The sequence below is a fragment of the Triticum urartu genome, chromosome 3 (genome assembly GCF_003073215.2).
Source record: "Triticum urartu cultivar G1812 chromosome 3, Tu2.1, whole genome shotgun sequence".
Classification (NCBI taxonomy): domain Eukaryota; kingdom Viridiplantae; phylum Streptophyta; class Magnoliopsida; order Poales; family Poaceae; genus Triticum; species Triticum urartu.
In genome coordinates, this window is record NC_053024.1 from 4612057 (window position 1) to 4632130 (window position 20074).

The window sequence follows — 20074 nt, forward strand, 5'->3', positions numbered from 1 at the left end:
TACGACTGGACCCTTGCCGGAGCATGCTTAATCCCTTGGCACAAAAGAGTATACCCGGACTAGACGTATCGACTTTTGCAGTGTGCGCTGTGCAGCACGCGGACAGGTAAAGTGGATTCCATGCAAAACCATCCCATGCAGCAGAGTTGCTCACGGGGTGACCAATTCTTCTTAATTCTCGGTGGGTACATGTGTGCTGCTTAAATCAAGTGAATAAGCGCATGTCTATGTAAACGTTTTTTGAAACATCCAGCATTGCTGGTTTTCTATATAAATGTAAATGTAAATGGTGTGTAAGAGTATTTACAGTAGGACTTGGCAAATCCGGTACGCGGGCGCGTCCGGGCACACTCGTGGACAGCCCCGCAGGTCCTTCATATATTGCACTGCGCATCCATATACCTTAAATCCGGATTTTTAAATCCATGCAAATCCATGTATATTGATCATATGATACAAATTGTTCGATTTCAAAAGTTCGAAACAAAGCAAAGCAAATCATAGTTCAACAATCCGGGTGTACCAAAATGAAATCGATGTCCGAGCGTGACGGGCGGCCTTGGATCACTGGCCGGGCTTCTGCTCCGAGCGGAATGCATCATGCTCCAGGCAGAATGTGTTTTGCTCGTCCTGCTCCATGCATCCGAGCTGGTTGCTTCGTCTGCATCTGGGTTGTCTCCTCCGCCTACATCTGTGCTGCAACCGTCCTCACCACCTCATAGTCCCTACGGTCATTGATCTTCTTCTTTTTGTCCGCAAGCCACTTCTTCGCATACAAAAATCGAAGAGGCTTTTCGTCCGCCAACATAATCCTCGCATCGCCCGCGTCCCATGCGAGTTACAACCTCTTCTTCTCAAACTCAATGTCGCCAAATGTCTTCCCTATGTCTTCCCTTTTGATCACCGCTTCTTACTTCTTCAATTCGATCTGAAGTCTATCCCCACAGCGCACGTCTAAAGCGGCGTCTTCTCCAACTCTTGACCCGTGAAAACGACTAGAGTCTATCCCTACAGCGCACGTACGTCTTACACAGCTGATGAATCCTCTGTGCATTATCTACGCACTTTTCCTACCCACTCCCACAGTCCCACCACAGAAAAGCGCAGGGCACCTCTGGGCGCTACCACCCATGGCAATGATTCCAACTGTGCCAAGTCCCTAGGCCTGTATAGGTATAGATTCTTGTGCGTATTCCGACACAGACCCCGCGTCCGCTTAACATTTGGCTAGCTGGTTTCGCGTCCGAGAATGGTACAAACGGCACTCCTTTTTTTTTTGCGTGATAATGATTATATATTACTCCCTCATTTTCGATTTATAAGACTTAATTCAAAAATCTCACCAACCAAGATAGATGATGAGTGGTGGAATATTTTTTATAGTTTGCAAAAGCACCCAATTAATGCTCTTATTTTCTTCAGAAAATTATGTTTACGAATTGATTAATTGTAATGCATGCATGCATAAAGTACATGCATTGGTCAGTTTTATCTTAATACTTGCATGCAATGATTTAATGCACCTTAAAGTCTGAACATGTGATGGGAAACAATCAAATTGAGCCTTATAAAATGAAAAAACTAAAATTTTAAGATAAGCCCTATAAAACGAAAAGAAAGGAGTAGGTAGTAATACGAATCTCAATCACGTATTCATGCCGGAGGTGAGTCGTATTAGCACAGTAATAATTGTGTTTCTCTCACACATTCCACAACGGGTGCTTCACATATTCGTGGTATTTTTGGTATTGACGTTTCTGAAAAAAGAAAAGTGGTAAGTGGCAGCGCATGTGACGCCGGACCTCGCTGCCACATCGCGCTTCGCGCCTTGTCTTGGCTTGTGCGGCCCTGAGCGCGATGCTCATCACAAGAGAAACAGCGCCGCGCGCACCTCCCACCTAGCAGTAAAAATACAAGTGCTTTAGAATCCACCCATCATTGCATGCATACACCCGTGAACACCTGTGTCTCCACTACCATCGCTCAAACTCCATAAATAGATGCGGCCGAACAGTGCATTTGTACATCATACGCATCGCCGTCGCACCCAGCCACCGCAACATTTTCATAGTTTTTTTTATTCGCAAAAATAAGAAACATTTTCATAGTTTTAGACATGCCGGCACCTCGTCGCTCGACTCCCGGACCGCGGGGCAACACGCAAGGCCGGAACGTAGGAACTGGGAGCAACTCCTTTAGCTCTTGTTCTGCGGGTCCCTCGCAGGGCGATGCAAGTTCCCAGCCCAGACGCTCACAGCGATGGCCTATAAGACATGATTGTATTTTCAACTCGTCATGATGCACAGACGTGTTTTGGGTCACTTGAATATAAATCGTATTGTGCATATTTTTCAGCTCAGATTTGGATTTGTACCATGCTCTGCCTCTGATGAACCCCCCTCCCCCGCCGCCTAGCCTGCTCAATAATGATACAAGGGGGAACACGTATGGACCAGAGTCACGGGCCGGCCAAATTTCATGTTTTGACTCGTTTGCTGTACAAAATCGGGATTTGACCCTCCTTTGAACAATTTTGACATCTGACCCTTTTGCCTACCGCCACGAGGCCCGGCGGTAGGATTGCCTAGGCTACCTCCAGACACTGCGGCGGTAGGAAACGTATCCACATCAGCATCGTTAACGGCCTCCCCCCCCCCCTCCCTCCCCCCCCACCCCCCCCGGTCATGACGGTAGCCTGTTCGATTCTACCGCCGGGGTCCCTGGTGGTAGGGTACGGGCAGTTATAAGCCGCGGGCCGCCCCACCCCTCCCCTTCTCCCCCAACCACCCCCAAGAACAGAGGAGTTCTTCCTCTCACCCCTCTCTTCTCCTCCACTCCCCACCTCTGATCTTCGTCGTTTCTTCATCATTTTTGCGGATCGAGATGGCCCCGAAGAAAGAAAAGTAAGCTCCTTCGATCCCTCCAATTAGTTTTAGTCAAATAGCTTCCGATTCGTCGCATTATTTGATTCAAATCACCCCCTTCTTGAACTAGATTTAAATATTTTGAACCCTAGGATTGATTTAGGTTGATTATAGATGTTATATTGTGTTAGATATGAACTCTAGTCACTAGTTGGTATGGTTATGTGAAGATGAACCCTAGTTCATATTATTTTTGGAGGATTTTTTTATATGATGCATGTTGGAGGAATTTATTGTGATATGATGATGCATGTTGATATGCTATGATGCAAGTAGTGGATATAGTTGGAGAACAAATGTTGAACCCTCAAGATGAACCTAGTTCATAATTTTTTGTGTTAAAAAAATTTATGAATATTGGAGATATTTGTTTTGATATAGGATGCATGTGGATCTTATATGATGCAAGTAGTGGATTTTGTTGGAGTAAACATGGTTAATCCCTCAAGATGAACCCTAGTTCATGGTTTTTGTTTTTTAAAACAATATGATATGATGCATGTTGGATGTTGTTGGAAATCATGGTGATTGTATTTAGATCATGTGGATCATATATTTCCTAGTTAAGATGAACCCTAGTATGGTGATTGTATTTAGTATATGTTTCCTAGTTTTTGTTTTTGAAAACAATATGATATGATGCATGGTGATTGTATTTAGCTCATGGAAATCATGATATGATATAGTTCACCTAGGGTTCATCATTAACTAGGAAACATATTGTTGGAGAAATATGATATGATATGATATCACATCATATGATGCATTTGAACCATGGTGATTGCATCTTGATATATGTATTTTATTTAATTCTTGATATATGTATTGTATTTAGTTCATGTTCATGATTATCTTGATATATGATTATTCAAAGATTGAACTCATAGATTTTTTTTGATGTGATGAACCTTTGTTATGCATCCATATGTTTCCTAGTTAATGATGAACCCTAGTTCATGTTGAAAAATCTTTTGATATGCTTATGCAATTCTTTTAGGAGGACACCTCTTGCGGACGACATCGGCATGAAGTACACCATGCTTGACCCTAGGTTCGACAAGCGTCAACGTGCCCGTTTCACGTTCATGTTCAAAATCATGAGGATCCCTAGTTGATGAACCCTAGGTTTAGGTTTAGATTGCAATGTGATGAACCTAGTTAATGAACCCTAGGTTTAGTTTCTTTTTACCATATGAGGAACCCTCCATAGTTGATGAACCCTAGGTGATTGCAATGTGATGAACCTAGTTGATGAACCCTAGGTTTAGTTTTTTTGACCATATGAGGAACCCTCCATAGTTGATGAGCCCTAGGTTTAGGTTTAGATTTTTTTTGACAACTGTTGAACCATCAACTTCTCAATTTTTTTTGTTAACAAAATTTATGATATGATGAATATTGGAGTAAACAAAATCTATATGATGCAAGTACTAGATTTGGTTGGAGTAAATATGATATGATATGATATTGCATTTGACCCATCTTGATATATGTATTTTATTTAGTTAATGATGAACTTTTGCTATTCATCCATATGTTTAGGTCTGCAACGGTGGCGCAACCATCGCCCATTCATCTCCAACACGACCCGTCCGCCTTGCCACTTCCGTACATGTACGAGTCCTTCCCCGAGCTTCTGCAGCCAGTGGGAGCTTTTCCAGACGAGTTCCTAGAGGCGACGAGGGCAGTGCGGTGGCACGAGAGGGCAGAACGGATCTCCGACTATGTGAAGTGTTGGTTGCAGAGTGGAAAGGAGTGGAAGAGAGTGATTGCAGAGATGGCAAATCCAACTATCTCCAACGCCGGGAAGGGACCATTGAAGCTGCCAAGCAGCACTCCAACTGGGAGCTATGCAATTTGGGCCAGAGGATCTACTTCGAGAGAAATGCGGAGGAGAGAGCCAGGATGCCGCCCCCAAGTGCATCGGCGTTCGATATCATCCGCTAGGGAAGGGCGGAGGCGAAAACTCCAGCGGGCAAGGCAAGGTGGGAGTGCTTAAACGGTCGGATGCCGACCAGCATTCCGCCTCCGCCTGAACCGGTGGATCCATTGCCGTATCTGTCTCCACGGCCTGGCCTAGCATACGAGGGGGGAGGTTTATCCTCCCTATAAACTTGTCTTAAGAACTTGTTGCACCGTTTGTTGGCTTTGCGAAAGCTTTTTGCGAAACTACTTGCGTTAGTTGGGGTTGTCAAACTATGTGGACAAGTTTGCTATTTGCTATTTGCTACTTGTGAAACTATGTGTAAACTGTTTGATATTTGCTATGTGGAACCTTTATTAATATGTGAGCTCATATTTTCCTATTTATGAAACTATGTGAAACTACTCGAGACATGTTATATTGTGTTAGCTCTGCATATTTAAGGTTTTTAAATATTTTTTTTGTTACAGCATCTTTGTGAAACTGTATTCTTTCCTGTGATAAAACTTTACAAAATAAACAATCACTAAAACTTATAAAAACCCAAAACCACATGACCCTACCGCCAAGCCCCCTGGCGGTAGGATATCATAACCTACCGCCAAGGCCTGTGGCGGTAGGGTGTTGCACTGGCCGTTAGGTAACGGCAATGGGCCGTCCATGCCACCGCCAGAATCCCTGGCGGTAGCCTGCGTGACCCTACCGCCGAGGCCTTTGACGGTAATAAAAGGGTCAGATGTCGAACATTTTTCAAAGGAGGGTCAGATCCCGATTTTGTACAGCAAAAGGGTCAAAACACGAAATTTGGCCTCACGGGCCTCCTCCTGGTGTGTCTCCAACCTGTTTGTCCTTGTCTGTAGCTGAACAGTAGCCTAAGCTGAGATGTAGGCAGATCATGGTCGGGGGAAGTACTAACCCAAGCGATATAACCGTGGCCTGACTGTCTTACGGAAACGTCTGCCGCATATCCCAAGGGATATGGACGTACCAGATAAGCGGGCCGGGGTGCACATGCTCTATTATATATTTTTGCAAAAATCATTGCTGGCTGTGCGTCAAATGCACAACAGTAACCCTATCTTTGACGCCCGATCAAGCCTATCTTACACTGTATGTCGTGTGGAGACGTGTTCCACCACCAACAACCTCTATCAACAGTTGCTTCGAGCAACTAGGTAGCTTTGTGTGGTTGTCAGTGTCAAAACCGGCGGATCTCGGGTAGGGGGTCCCGAACTGTGCGTCTAAGGCAGATGGTAACATGAGGCAAGGGACACGATGTTTACCCAGGTTCGGGCCCTCTTGATGGAGGTAATACCCTACGTCCTGCTTGATTGTTCTTGATGATATTAGTATTACAAGAGTTGATCTACCACGAGATCATAGAGGCTAAACCCTAGAAGCTAGCCTATGGTATGATTGTTTGTTGTCCTACAGACTAAACCCTTCGGTTTATATAGACACCAGAGGGGGCTAGGGTTACATAGAGTCGGTTACAAGGGAGGAGATCTACATATCCATATTGCCAAGCTTGCCTTCCACGCCAAGGAAAGTCCCATCCGGACACGCGACGAAGTCTTCAATCTTGTATCTTCATAGTCCAACAGTCCGGCCAAAGGATATAGTCCGGCTGTCCGGAGACCCCCTAATCCAGGACTCCCTTAGTAGCCCCTGAACCAGGCTTCAATGACGATGAGTCCGGCGCGCAGTTTTGTCTTCGGCATTGAAAGGCGGGTTCCTCCCCCAAATACTCCATAGAAGAGTTTGAACACCAGAATAGTGTCCGGCTCTGCAAAACAAGTTCCACATACTACCGTAGAGAGAATAATATTTCCACAAATCCAATCTGATGACACGTTTGACAACATGACATCACGCCATGCCCCGGTCATTATTCGAACCATTTTTCTCAACCAGCACCGCACATAACGCAGGGCGGTTTTCTTGACGTGTCTTGTCAAAGCAGAGATCGTGTCCCCCTTATTACGGGATTCTCATCAATACGGACATGGGTTACCCAACCGCGCCATCAATTACGGCGCCTGGGGAATAAGCAATTTTACCAGGCAAGTGGGGAGGCGCATCGCCTCTTCCACCCTTATAAAGTGACAATGTTTCACCCCTTTTACCCATGGCTTCTACCTCCTTGCTTATCCCTTCTCACGCACTCGAGCTCCAGCGCCCAAGCTCGCGTCCTTCTTCTCAAACCACTCCAAGCATGTCCGGAGCAGGAGGCAAGTGGATGGTCTCCTCTGTCACGGAGGATGTCGAGGATTTGTCACGGCAGATGTCCTTAGTATCAGGACTTAGTCGCGAGGCCAACGCATCTATGTGGTAGCTTGAGAGGGGTGAGTGGGACGAGAGACGCAGGGCGGATCAACACATAAGACAAGGATTTAGACAGTTTCGGGCCCCGGGAAATATCATCCGGAATAGCCCTACATGCTGTTTGTGGCTAGGTCTCATTATCATCACGAGAGAGACGCCGTAAACCGGCCCTTTGTGTCTAGCCCTAGAGATTGTTTCTTGCTTGTCCCTCTTTAGGAAGCCCTGCCCCTCCTTATATATGTTGAAGGGGCGGTTTACATGACTAGTCCTAGTTGGATTAGGATTATTCTATTACAAGTGGAGTCCTAGTCTTGCTTCCTTTGTAAGGGAATATTCCTTGTGCTTTCCTCATAAACCGGCCCACCATTAAACGTGAACCGGCCTTCTGGGCCATGGGCCTCGTCATCCATCTGACCCGCCCGCCGGGTTACTAATGAACCGCCAAGACCGGGCGGGTAGCCCGTGAACCGCCAAGCTCCGGGCGGTTCATGTTCTCTATTAAAAGGAGACCTTAATTTCCCTTAAATTTCCTTAAGGACCCCGCTGTCACGGGAGGGTGGGACAAAAGATGTCAAACAAGTTCTTATTATAAGCATGTATGACTAAATATATAATACACGGCTACATGGAATTCTTGAAGTGATGATCTGGCATAAATGACAAATTACTATTTCTCAGGCTATTTCTATTTTCTCAGGCTATCGCAAGAACGTAGTGATGATCTGGCATAAATGACAGATTCCTTTTTTTTCTCTGTAAGCTGTTAAAAGGGCTGGGTTTTGGTTCCTGATACTGAACAGAGTTAGAGACATGGTGCAGGGTTAGAAATGTGGCTTGGCTGTCCCTGATTGCAGGGTTAGAGACATGTTTTCTGGCCCACTTCACCGTTCAATTTGCAGCGACTGTTGTCTAGCAGGAATGTTTCTCCTATTTACAGTGTATTGCCGGATCTCGTCATTTCATCGGTAAGCTGCGGTGGTGATCGGGTGCCACGAAGTGCAAGTTCCTTTGAGAAGTGTACATTTTTTTCATGCCAGTAGCAACACATGGTAGTTGCCTTGTGGAGTATTGCTCTTCAAACAGGTAGCAAGTGATGTTTGAGTCTCACTCATGGCGTTTCTGGAGATGCGCACGGATGGAGTCCCAGACATTGTTGGAGATTGCTTCAACCTGATCACAACTTCCTGCCTTGATGCTTCAGTTTTCTTTGCCTTGTGAGAAGTGTCTGGTGCTGGTTTCACCAGCGGTAGCGCTAGCTCTAGATGTTTTCTAGTGGGCTGCTTGTTCGTTTCAATTCCAATAATGTGTAACCCTATGGTGCTTCTGATCGATGATCAGGTGAACGAGCCGTACCCGTACGTGTGGTGTGGGGAACGTGCTTAGTTTTTTCTCTGCGGCTCGGCTCCTACTCTGCTGTAGTATGACACTGTTTGCTGTTCTTGTGTTTTTTCTGCTTGTTTTTTTTAGTGCATTTTTTAGTGCTTTTTCTGCTTGTTTTATATAGGCCTTCTCCTTTCTTTGGCTTTGGTCACAAGAGTGCTTTTCAAATTCAATATTAACATTTTTTAATTACATGGTCAACATGTTTTCAATATACATTTAACATTTTTAAATGCTTGATTGACACTTTACAAATACAAATTTAACATTTTTCCAATGCAATACAAGATTAATTTTTTTGAATACATGGTCAACATTTTGAAATATAGGTCTTTCTAGATATTTCAACAAGTGACTACATACGGAGCAAAATGAGTGAATCTACATTAAAATATGTTTATATACATCCGTATGTGGTAGTCCATTTGAAATATCTAAAAAGACTTATTTATATTTAGGAGCGGAGGGAGTAATATAGTACAATAATTTTAAAATTTTACTTGCCCTAGGTTTTCCCGCCATAGAAACACAATCTGTACCATGCATTTGCCGCATCCAACGGTTAAGCATGCGGTGAATCCCTGAAACGCTGGCCGTCCGTTCTCATGCATCCGATGGCTAACATTTGTTAGCTCTCTGCCGGCCTGCAAAAGGCTGCTACGCATGAGCCCATGTTTGTAAAGAAATCAGTGAGCGAAAGGACACGGCAGCCAAATGGGTCCCATCGTATTCCAAAATCCCTTGGTTAACATGCTTCATTCCGGTGTCTCTGCTCTGCAAGAAGCTGTGTGCAGTGCATAATTTCTGACGCAATAAATACTGCTAAATATTTTTGTTATATTTATGTTCCAATACTTTCTTTCTTTTTGCAAAAACATATGACTTATGTTCCAATACAACTTTATAAACAAGCAAAAAGAGAGAGGAAAGAAATACAACTAGGCCTTTGAGTATTCGTACAGCCAAACAGATTTGGGCAGAACTGTTCCTCCTCAATTGAAAAATAAATAAATTTCTGACTTGGGTCATGTTTGAAATGGGTGTAAGTTTATACATCTGTATTTATTTTATAGGTGTAAATTACAGTCAATATTGTATTTCTGTTTGGAAAGAAAACAATGGAAGATGCCTGTATTTTAAACCGGCCAGGAACATGAGGAAACGCTAATCCAAACAGGACCTTGAGGTGCAAAGACGTGCAAAGCACGTGCCGTTAACTACAGTAGTATATGCAAATATAACATTTTTTAAATACATGATCAACTTTTTTTCACACACATTGTATATTTTTTGCATACATTTTTCATGCACGTGTGAAATATTTTCTCTATACACATTCAACATTTTTTTAAATGCTTGTTTAAAATTCTTTCAATTTTTTCTATAATTCATAGAATATATTTATTTAAAATGTTTGGAAGTTTAAACGAAAGTAAAAAAACGAACTTAAAAAATAAAAGAAAACGAGGACGTAGTCTCCCGCGCGGCTGGACGCCAGCCTTACGCGCCAGAGACATACTCTCACGCGTGCCCCTAGCAGGTCACGGGCCAGCGGAGTTCGTTCGATCAGACTCGGCTGCTCGATACGCAATTTTCTTATTTCGGTTTTATTTCGTCAGTCACCAGTCAACTTTTCACTTTAGAAAAATTCCGAAAAAAATTAGAAAAATTGTAAATATATGAACTAATTTTTTTCATGGATTTACCAAAAAAATCACAATCATCTAAAAAGTTCATCTACTTTTAAAAAAATTCATCAAATTTCAAAACAATTCATGGAATTTCAAAAAAGTTATTCATCGGGTTTTAAGAAACTTTCATAAATTTTTAAAAAGGTTCACAAATATGAAAATAATCGATTAAAAAACTTCATGGATTTTTGAAAAATTTAATGGAGTTGAAAAAACACAAATTTCAAAAAAAAAAGTTCATCGACTTTAGAAAAGAAATCACAATTTAAGAAAACAAACATATGGAAAAGAACAAGAAAAAAGAAATCCGAATAAAAACATCGGGAAAATGACCAACGAATTTGAAAAAATGAAGAAAGTGATAAAAGGAAACATAAAAGCAAATGTGCACCAGTAGTAAGCTAGCATAGTGCTTACCACGGTTCCTTTCAGCGCTGAGGGTACGACTTCGAACCCCTTTTTGCCGCACCTTTTTTGGAGTTTAAACAGAAAACAAGGTACTACCTCTCTCTTAGTTTACAGGGTGTGCGCGTACCTCTAAGTCGTCAATTTGACCAAGCTAATACAAGTCATATATTACAAAAAATATACCAATATAAACTTAGATGTTCTATTTTTAAACGATATAATTTTTATATTACATAGTTTATATTAAGGTGATAAAATTGGCAACCTAGGTATACGCGTAGGACTTGTAAACTGAAACGGAGGTAGTATATGGGTTGGCCTAGAGCGAAGTGGGGGTATGCGCCCGATGGTAGAAAGACTTAACGGGTGCAACAGGCGTTGCTTTGGAAATGCTGAGGCAAGCGAGCGGGAGGCGGGCTAATGAACGTTCCAACGCATGGGTCAACGGGTGAGCCTACTAGGCTGCGGCCCATGTGCGCACCCCTGTGCAATTTATGAGCACTTTGATGTGTAAGGCGCTGTAGAGGAGCTCCCCGCCCGAGACACACCCCGAATTTGCATCGAAAAGCTTCTTTTGGAAGAAGAGCTAACATTGCCATGATCTCACAAGAAGATATCAGAGTTCAAGTTGTTTCTTTGATTTGGATCCTTTCGATCTACGTTATTTTTCATCGGTGATGGTTGCTGTTCTGGGATGTTGGTCCTATGGGGTCTTAGCACGACGACTTCCCAACTATCTACTATAACAATTTGTGCCCGATTCCGGAGAGGGGTGATGACGGCGACGCGCCTTTGGCTCGCTTCGGTGCTTGTAGTCTTCCCTAGATGGTCAACGAATTTGTATGTAATTTTTATTTCTGGTGTTCGTTGTACTGTCATGATTGAAAATGAATCGATTGGAATTTGAAAGTTTTCCCGCAAAAAAAAAGTTGTAGCTGCATGGCTACACCCATGTTCTTCTCCACAAGATCAATATGGAGTTAAATTTTTTATTTAGAAAATCTGGTTTCTGTTTTTTTAGATCCTGTTTGGATTTCTGTTTTTTTTTCTTTTTTGAGCAACTGTGGGATTTCTGTTGAGAGGGAAGAAGTGTGGACCACAAAAATGTCGATTCAACAAGGTGAAAGATTAGCAAGACATGTGGGCTTATGGGCCCTGGGCGGTTGAAAGAAAGCGTTATGGCCTTTCCTCCCCCAAATCCGAATGGGCTCGCCGGCGGCGAGCTCGGCCACTCCGGCTCCGGCGACCGAGCCTCCCCTCCCCATCTCTCTCCAGCATACATAGTCTCCGTGCCCCCCAGCCCCTCCCCTCTCCTTTCCACCACCGGACGGCAAAGGCGCGCGCTCGGCGGCGCACCGTCGGTCAGTCGCCAGACTCCTTCCACCGGTAATTGCCAAATTGTTTACCTTTATTATTGCCCCATCTTACGCGCGATTACCATCCTTGTCTTAATTTTGAGGTCTAGAATTTCTTCGTCTTAAATTTGAGGATACCAAAGCAGAGAGTAAGGTTTGGGATCTGAAACTGCAGATTAGTTCCTGCCGTCAGATGGTTCTTGGTAGATGTAATCTTAGTTAGTGCCTGCCCCCAAGATGGAGTAGTAAAGTAGACCTAGCTTAGCAGATCTCAAGGAAAGTATTACACTACAATTACCACTAACTAATTGTTGCAGCATGTTAATCCATGGCACAGGCTTGTGTTTATCGTCGTCCCTTAAGAAAAGATCTCGGTTAGATACAAAAATTATTTACGCGGTTTGACACTATAGTTAACTAAAGCTACAAATTCGGCCAAGCCGTGCTGATCTCGGTCTCAATCACATCCACGGCAATCCATTCTAAATTCTTCACATGGACATATATGTTGGCCAAAAGTACGTATATACTTGAGGGGAGGACGGACACTGTCATGCTAATTAATTTGCATTTTGGTGGTTGTATGCATCTTGAGATTCACAGGGTGATAAAATAGTATGTTATCATCGGGAAGGAGATATGTATTCCTCAGCCTTGATCAGAGCTATCTTTTGACGCGTGGATCTGACAATAATACTTTGTGCTTACAAAAGGTCCTACTTAACAAGGGCTAGTTGAGCTGACGGATCATGACCATCGGGGCAGGAACTTCCGTTCAGATCCAAATCTAGCCAATGCCACTTCATAAACTATTCAGTGGTAACAAAGAGTAAAAAGAGTAAGCAAGCTTAACAACCTGACAGCTAGCCCACGTTCAGTAATTAGTTAATTAGCTCTGTCCAGTGCAGCTGTCAGCAAGTTTTGTTACGTTTAAGTTTTAGATAATGACAAGATGGCATGGAATCACTGCAATGTGTTATACACATGCACCCCAGAACGCTGTGATATATTTGCTCAACCCAATATTAAGATGAGAACTGAAGATTAAGCAATTAGGTAGTTTCCCTTCCGTTCATATCCAACAGAAGCCCCGTCTTCCTCTTCACCAGGATTGAGTTGCTCTATCCCGAGCTGAATGAGCAGGACATCCAGCCATCTCAAACGTTGGTTCTCACCAGGATTAATTGGGGTGGATGGCTCACGCGGCTTTTCAAAACCTATTAGGTTGTAGTCTGGCTTGCAGAAGATTGGTCATGTGCAGTTTCTTTACTCAAGCCTTGGATAAAAATTGAGATGCAAAAGATGAAGCTATAGGCAAGGATTTCAATGTAGTTTGATGAAAGTTTCAGTTTTGTCAGCTATTTTCATTTTTGTGTGTGTTCTGGTTTCTTCGATATAGCATATTCTTTTAGTTAATGAATAAAGTCAGATCATTCCGAAACAAATAAAAAAGAGAGGATAGGGACGCTGGTGGTGGTGGTTGGGGGAGGTGCATTTGGCCAGAAAGTCGTCAGTTGGTGGGACGCACGTACTGTTAAACTCATTTAGTTCAGAAAATTAGTGTACCCTTGCAGCTCTTGATTCTTTTTCATGAGTAGCATATAGAATGTCAACTTGGTTGAGCACATTGATTATAACTTGGTTTAGACTTAAGAGACCTCTGAGGATTTTTCACCACATGACCACCTAAACACTCAGAGAAACAGGGCAACCAAGAATACACGTGCATACACCAGATCCATTTGAAACTCTGCTCGAGTTCTCGGACGTGATCCCAGATCCACCATGGCAGAGGGTGTTGTAGCGTTGCTGATTGCCAAGCTTGGTTTTGCCTTGGCAAAAGAGGCAGCAACCTTTGGTGCATCGCTGCTATGCAAGGAAGCATCTGCACTCAAGGGTCTCTTCGGCGAGATCCGTGAGGCCAAGGAGGAGCTGGAGAGCATGCAGGCCTATCTCCAGGGGGCGGAGCGGTTCAAGGACACCGATGAGACCACCGGCATCTTCGTCAACAAGGTTAGGGGCTTCGCCTTCGAGATCGAGGATGTGGTCGACGAGTTCACCTACAAGCTGGAAGACACCCATGGGGGATTCACGACCAAGATGAAGAAGATGGTCAAGCACATCAAGGCATGGCGCCGTCTGACACTCAAGCTCCAAGATATTAAGGGCAGGCTTCAGGGTGCAGATAGGAGAAAGGTCCGCTACGACATGAGAGGGATTGATAGAGGGGGCTGCAACAATGTTCAGTCAAGATCTGCTGACCATTCTCTGAATCCTCCTAGGGAAGAGGATCTTGTGGGTATTGAGGAGAACAAGGACAAGCTGATGCACTGGCTGGTGGGTGATTTGGAGGAGCAGGGGAGCAAGATTGCAACTATTTGGGGAATGGGAGGTGTGGGTAAGACCACTTTGGTTCATCATGTGTACAAGGCCGTGAAGATGGACTTTGCTAAATATGCGTGGATAACAGTATCAAGTAGCTACCAAGTTGAAGACTTGTTGAGACAGATAGCAACTGAACTCGGTGTCGCAATTGGCCTCGCGGACGCAAACAGGAACCTGGTTGAGGTAATCCACAATCATCTGCAAGGTTCAGAATATCTCATAGTTCTGGATGATGTTTGGCATTTGGATGTTTGGTTTAAGGTAAGGAATGCATTTCCTACAGAAAGCACTAGTCGATTTGTCATCACCACTAGAATCCAGGAGGTGGCATTGCTGGCAACAAAAAACTGTACAATCAAATTGGAACCATTAGAAAGACATCATGCATGGCAGTTATTTTGCAATGAAGCCTTTTGGAACAATGAGAAAAAAACATGCCCAGATGAACTACAAATTTTAGCTCAAATGTTTCTGGATAAGTGTGGTGGCTTGCCCATTGCTATTGCTTGTGTAGGCCGCTTGTTGTCATGCAGGCATCCAACATACTCTGAATGGAAAAGTTTATACAAGGAGTTAGAGTTGCAGCTCAGTAATAATGTGATCCTCGATGTTAATGCTGTTCTGAAAGTCAGCTTGGAGGACCTTCCAACTGATCTGAAGAACTGTTTTCTGTACTGCACAATGTTTCCAGAGGATTATCTGTTCCAAAGAAGACAGGTAATGAGGCATTGGATAGCATCTGGATTCATTAAAGAAGCAGGGAACAAAACATTGGATGAAGTGGCAGAGGGTTACCTGAACAAACTTGTAAACAGAAGCCTACTGCAGGTGGTCGAGCGGAACCGGGCTGGCCAAGTTTATAGGTGCCGAATGCATGACATTCTCCGTGTTTTAGCTCTCACTAAATCAGAAGAGGAATCCTTTTGTCATGTTTACAATGGCTTAACGCCTTTTTCGACCAAGAAGACGCGTCGTCTGTCAATTCAGAGTACAAACGTGGAACAATTGGCCCCGTTGCTGTGTGCAACAAGTCTCCGCTCTCTGCATGTTTTTGAGAGTCATCTGAGAATTGATTCTCTAGAGGCTTTCCTCAAACCTTTCAACTTACTGTCAACATTGGATCTGCAGGGAGTTCAAATCAAGAGACTACCCAAGATTGTCTTCAACTTGTTTAATCTCCGCTTTCTAGGTCTTCGAGATACTCATATTGAGTATCTCCCAAAAGAAATAGGAAGGTTACAGAACCTGGAAGTCCTTGATGCTTACAATTCTATGCTATCGGCGCTTCCAGTGCAAGTAGCCACACTTCGGAAATTGAAATACCTGTATGTGGTTACTATTCCAGCTGGAGCTGACGAGAGAGTTCTTACTTTTGAAGGGATCCAGGTGCCTAAGGGTATCGGCAATTTGACCGACTTGCTGGCCCTGCAACTTATCGAAGCTAGCAGTGAGGTTCTGTTTCAGCTAGGATATTTGACCAAGATGAGAAGTTTTTCTATCACTAAAGTTAGGAGTGGTCATTGGGCAGATTTGTGTGGGGCCATCGCGAAAATGGTTCATCTTGTTCATGTAACAATCCATTCACTTGATCAAAGGGAAGTTCTGCAGCTGGAATCACTATGCTTACCACCAACAGTTTCGGAAGTTGTAATATATGCGCAGCTGGACCAAAGAGTTCTACCTCAGTTCGTCTCATCCAGTTCAAAACTCATTAACCTCACTGGTTTACATTTGGGTTGGTCCAAATTAGATGAAAACTCTTTTGCGTGCCTCTTGGGTTTGCATGGCTTAGTTACACTTGTCCTTAATAAGGCTTATGATGGAAAGGAGCTGAACTTTCCTGCAACATCACTTCCAAAACTCAAATATTTACGGATATGGGATGCTCCAAATCTCAGCAGAGTTACAATTAAACAACGTGCGATGCAAAATATTGTTCAACTAATTCTCACTGACTGTCCAGAATTGAAACATCTTCCTCATGGCATCGAGCATCTTAGTACCCTCGAGTACCTGAAGCTGTGCGATATTTCCGAAGAGCTGACACGGAAGCTTCAGCTAAATGAGGAATCAAAGGAATGCAATGAAGATTGGATGAAAATTAGCCATGTGAGATGGGTTGACTTTAATTAGGTGTAGTGAGTGCAGGCAGGGGTTTCTAGTTGGAGATGCAACGTTTGTAGTGTGCTATACCTTTTCCAGTTTGAAATGGTGAAGTACTTCTCCTTTATTAGTGTTTTGATCTTTGTTGGTGATGCCACATCCATTTTCCCCTTGCTTTCTCGAGTGAACTTATTTCTACACAGTTGGTCATCTAGCTTCATCTTGTTATTTGATGATGTCATGTGGGCGGTATGTAGAACTTTCATTTTACCGTCATCTCAACAATTAACCCAGTTTTAAATTCAAGTTTCCTGTACTCAAATTCCAATTAACAGTTTCGTTAACCAAATATGTGCGCTTGACTGTACAGTGGTAGGTTTCCGTATACCTTGATGTGTTTGCTTCCTTAGGTTCATGTTCACAAGGCAACAAATAAGGTTCCAGGGTGAAGATGTGAATTAATGTGTGCATGAAGATCCGTTTGTGATATTAAGAATCATTTGGCTCCATATATATGTATGTGCATCCTTTGATGCATAATGCAAGCAAGTAATTCAGTTGCAGCCATGGAATGGTCCATCGAGAATGAAAAACAAAACAAAACTAGAGAGTCCAAACGGAAAAGCATCTCATACAAAAGAGGGGCCAACAGCACTACTGAAATTTCTGACCTCAAAAGCCCAGTATTGTTTCCTTTTAGCTCTGTATGTGAGCCAATGCAGATCTATTCCCTATACTGGTGTTCTTGTCGGCAGTAAAAAATATTTTTTTGTTTATATTAGTATGTCAGAATGCTATGTAGCACCTCCTATTTAGTCAGGCTACTGCAACAACATATTGATGATTTTGCATGATGACACGTTACTATTTTTCCTGTACACGCTGTTAAAAAAAAGGGTGTTGGTTTCCTGGATATTTAACAGTGGATATATTGCTAGCTGTCCCTGATTGCAGGTTAAAGACATGGTTTCTGACTCACCATGCCGTTCAGTTTGAAGAAACACTTGTACATTCAGTTCAGTTTGCAGAAACACTTGTACATTCAGTTCAGTTTGAAGAAACACTTGTACATTCAGTTCAGTTTGCAGAAACACTTTTACGTTTAGTTTATCATTCAGTTTACACGTGGAGGATGAGCGGGGTACCGGTGTCTATATGGGCCTAAAGACCACATATGATTCAATAGAAACACTTGTACATTCAGTTTACCATTCAGTTTACACGTGGAAGACGAGCGGGGCGGCAGTGGCTGGAGGGTCTCCTGCTCTGCAGTCTGCACTCTGTTCTCCCCTCACTCAGTTCTATGAGTAGCTCATCTCCGTGTGCATGCACCACCACCACATTTGGCCGTCGCCGGCCATCCTGTGCACCCCTGGCCGAGTTGGCACTACCACTGTGTTCCTAGAAGTCCCTATCGAGGACTTTTATCTTTGTTACTCCCACCATCCCAAAATAAGTGTCCCACTTTAATACAAAGTTGTATTAAGATCGAGACACTTATTTTGGGACGGAGGAAGCATTATTTAAGATACAAACTGTTAGAATAAATCCGAGACATACCGTTGATCATCCGAGGACCAAGCAATCACACGAGCACGACACCGAGATTTGTTAACGAGGTTCACCGATCTGGCTACATCCCCAGGGCTTGACTATGGGCGCTTCTCCCCGTGACACCGCTACAATACCGCACTCGGTCGCCCTGGACGCTGGCACATGCCGCCGGCTTCCCCTGCGTTCCGATGCTATTATGTTGGCATAGGTTACATCGTGTATCTAGCCCCGCTATATATGAGAGGCCTAGGATACTAGGACACGACTCCATATCTTATATAAACATAATACAATTACAAGTCTAATTGTAACCTACCTTGTACATATATTCGACGCAACTCCAACACAAACTCGGTGACTGTAGTTTTTCTGCTTGCTTCGAACGTTGTATTCATTGGGCATCCTCATTACCAAGTTGTTGGTGCTACAGGAGCATTAAGAGAATCCAGATGAGCAGAAGAAGACCTGAGGAATTGTGACAGTGATCCTTGGACACGCAACATATACTAGTCATATGCAGTATCTCAACTGCTTACATCGTCGAGTAGCAACATTAGAAGGGTTATGCTTAACCATGGCTAAGATTATAGTACATCATTGCTAGCTTAATTACCACTTGGGCTTACGTATGTAGTTTGAGTAGGCGTCACTCTGTGCGTGAAACTCAACTATGTTGCTCCTCCTTGAATCTTGCCTGGTCCAGTGCTAATATATTGCTACTGTTTTGGACTGCATGATTTTTTTTTGTGAGGATTTGGAATGAATGATTTGACTTGTGGAATTTTCTCGAGGAGGTGTCTTATATTCTTGTTGACTGGTTTTGAATTAGAAAGACACAAGTGAAGCCATGCTAACATGTTAGGCTATTGCAAGAACGCATTGGTGATTTGTTTTTTGAACATGAGACACATTGATGATTTGGCACAATATATAACATGTTACGGTTTTCCTCTGCAGGCTATCGAAAGGGTTGTCTCTGCGGTGGCGCATGCTGGTGGGCGGCGAGCTGGCTGGTTGGCTCCGATCCGGTTGGGCGGTGGGGTTTGGAGTTGGGAGAAATCCTTGCCGGGTCTTTCGGCTACGATGCGGTGACGCCTGCGGATGCCACCATTCCTCCCTGGAGGGTGTCGGTGGTCTTCATTCCCCTCTATCCTCCGCGTGCCGCGGGAAACCCTAGGACACGTCCGGGCAGCAGCGTCGTCGGCGTTGCATTCCTTCCTGGGGTGTTGCTTGGTACGCGGAGGATCGGAGCCTAGGATCGTGGTGGGTAGATTTCGGAGGGCGCAGCGGTACTGGGTCATCCGCGCTTTGTCGAGCTGCAGGTGTTGGCATTGTTTCTTCTTCTTTTTTTTGGCTTGTTGTGTTGCTCGCCCCAGCGTTTGCTCTGTGCTCGGTGTTGGTGCTTTGGAATACAAAGCGGGGGGAAACCCTTTTTCGGTAAAGGGTTGGGCTTTGGTTTCCGCATGGGCTATATATCGTTAGGTGTCCCTGATTGGAGGTTGGTTTCCGACTCACTTTACCCTTCAGTTTGAAGAAATACTTGTGTGAATGTCAGGTGTAATTTGGTTTCCCACTATTGGTTAAGGAATGCTAATAATGAAATAACTGATAGAGCTGCTAATGGATTTCATGTCCCTCTTGATCTCCATTCTCATTGGACGTTTTGACTTAGTAGCTATGTGATTTTTCACTTTGATCCACGTACTTTATTTCTTCTTTCACTACTTCCTTTCGTCTATCTTCTTCGGGCTCTGTATTGGGAACCGTTCTTTTCCCGGTTCCCGTTAGAATAGAGGTGTAATTTGGTTTTCCAGTTACAGTGCATTATCAGATTCAATCATTTCGTCCGTAAGCCGCGACCTCCTATTTGCATACTTCAAGCCATCCTTCGCAGCGACCTTATAGCATAGATTGAAGGGAAGAGCATCGTGTGCATTGCTCGCGGTAGGGCGGAGGTTTTAACCAACTTTTCAAAAAGGAAAATGCCTATGATTTAAAATTCAATGGATGCATGCATACACTAGC

General features: G+C 43.7%; 2 protein-coding genes across 2 annotated transcripts; both read left to right on the forward strand.

Moving 5' to 3' along the window:
* Positions 1-11784: 11784 nt before the first annotated feature.
* Positions 11785-19619, forward strand: LOC125542289. Its single transcript, XM_048705255.1, has 2 exons — positions 11785-12038; positions 19007-19619. Exons 1-2 carry the CDS (start codon positions 11801-11803, stop codon positions 19303-19305), a joined length of 537 nt encoding a protein of 178 aa, XP_048561212.1. The 5' UTR covers positions 11785-11800; the 3' UTR covers positions 19306-19619.
* LOC125542288 (disease resistance protein RPM1-like) lies at positions 12055-17400 on the forward strand. Its single transcript, XM_048705254.1, has one exon. It carries the CDS (start codon positions 13793-13795, stop codon positions 16523-16525), a length of 2733 nt encoding a protein of 910 aa, XP_048561211.1. The 5' UTR covers positions 12055-13792; the 3' UTR covers positions 16526-17400.
* Positions 19620-20074: the final 455 nt, after the last annotated feature.

Bases quoted from the DNA above. Each gene is read 5' to 3' on its own strand.
- LOC125542289 (XM_048705255.1), top strand. From the start codon at position 11,801: ATGGGCCCTGGGCGGTTGAAAGAAAGCGTTATGGCCTTTCCTCCCCCA. The intron at 12,039-19,006 runs GTAATTGCCAAA...TTTCCTCTGCAG, and splicing joins TCGCCAGACTCCTTCCACCG to GCTATCGAAAGGGTTGTCTC.
- LOC125542288 (XM_048705254.1), top strand. From the start codon at position 13,793: ATGGCAGAGGGTGTTGTAGCGTTGCTGATTGCCAAGCTTGGTTTTGCC.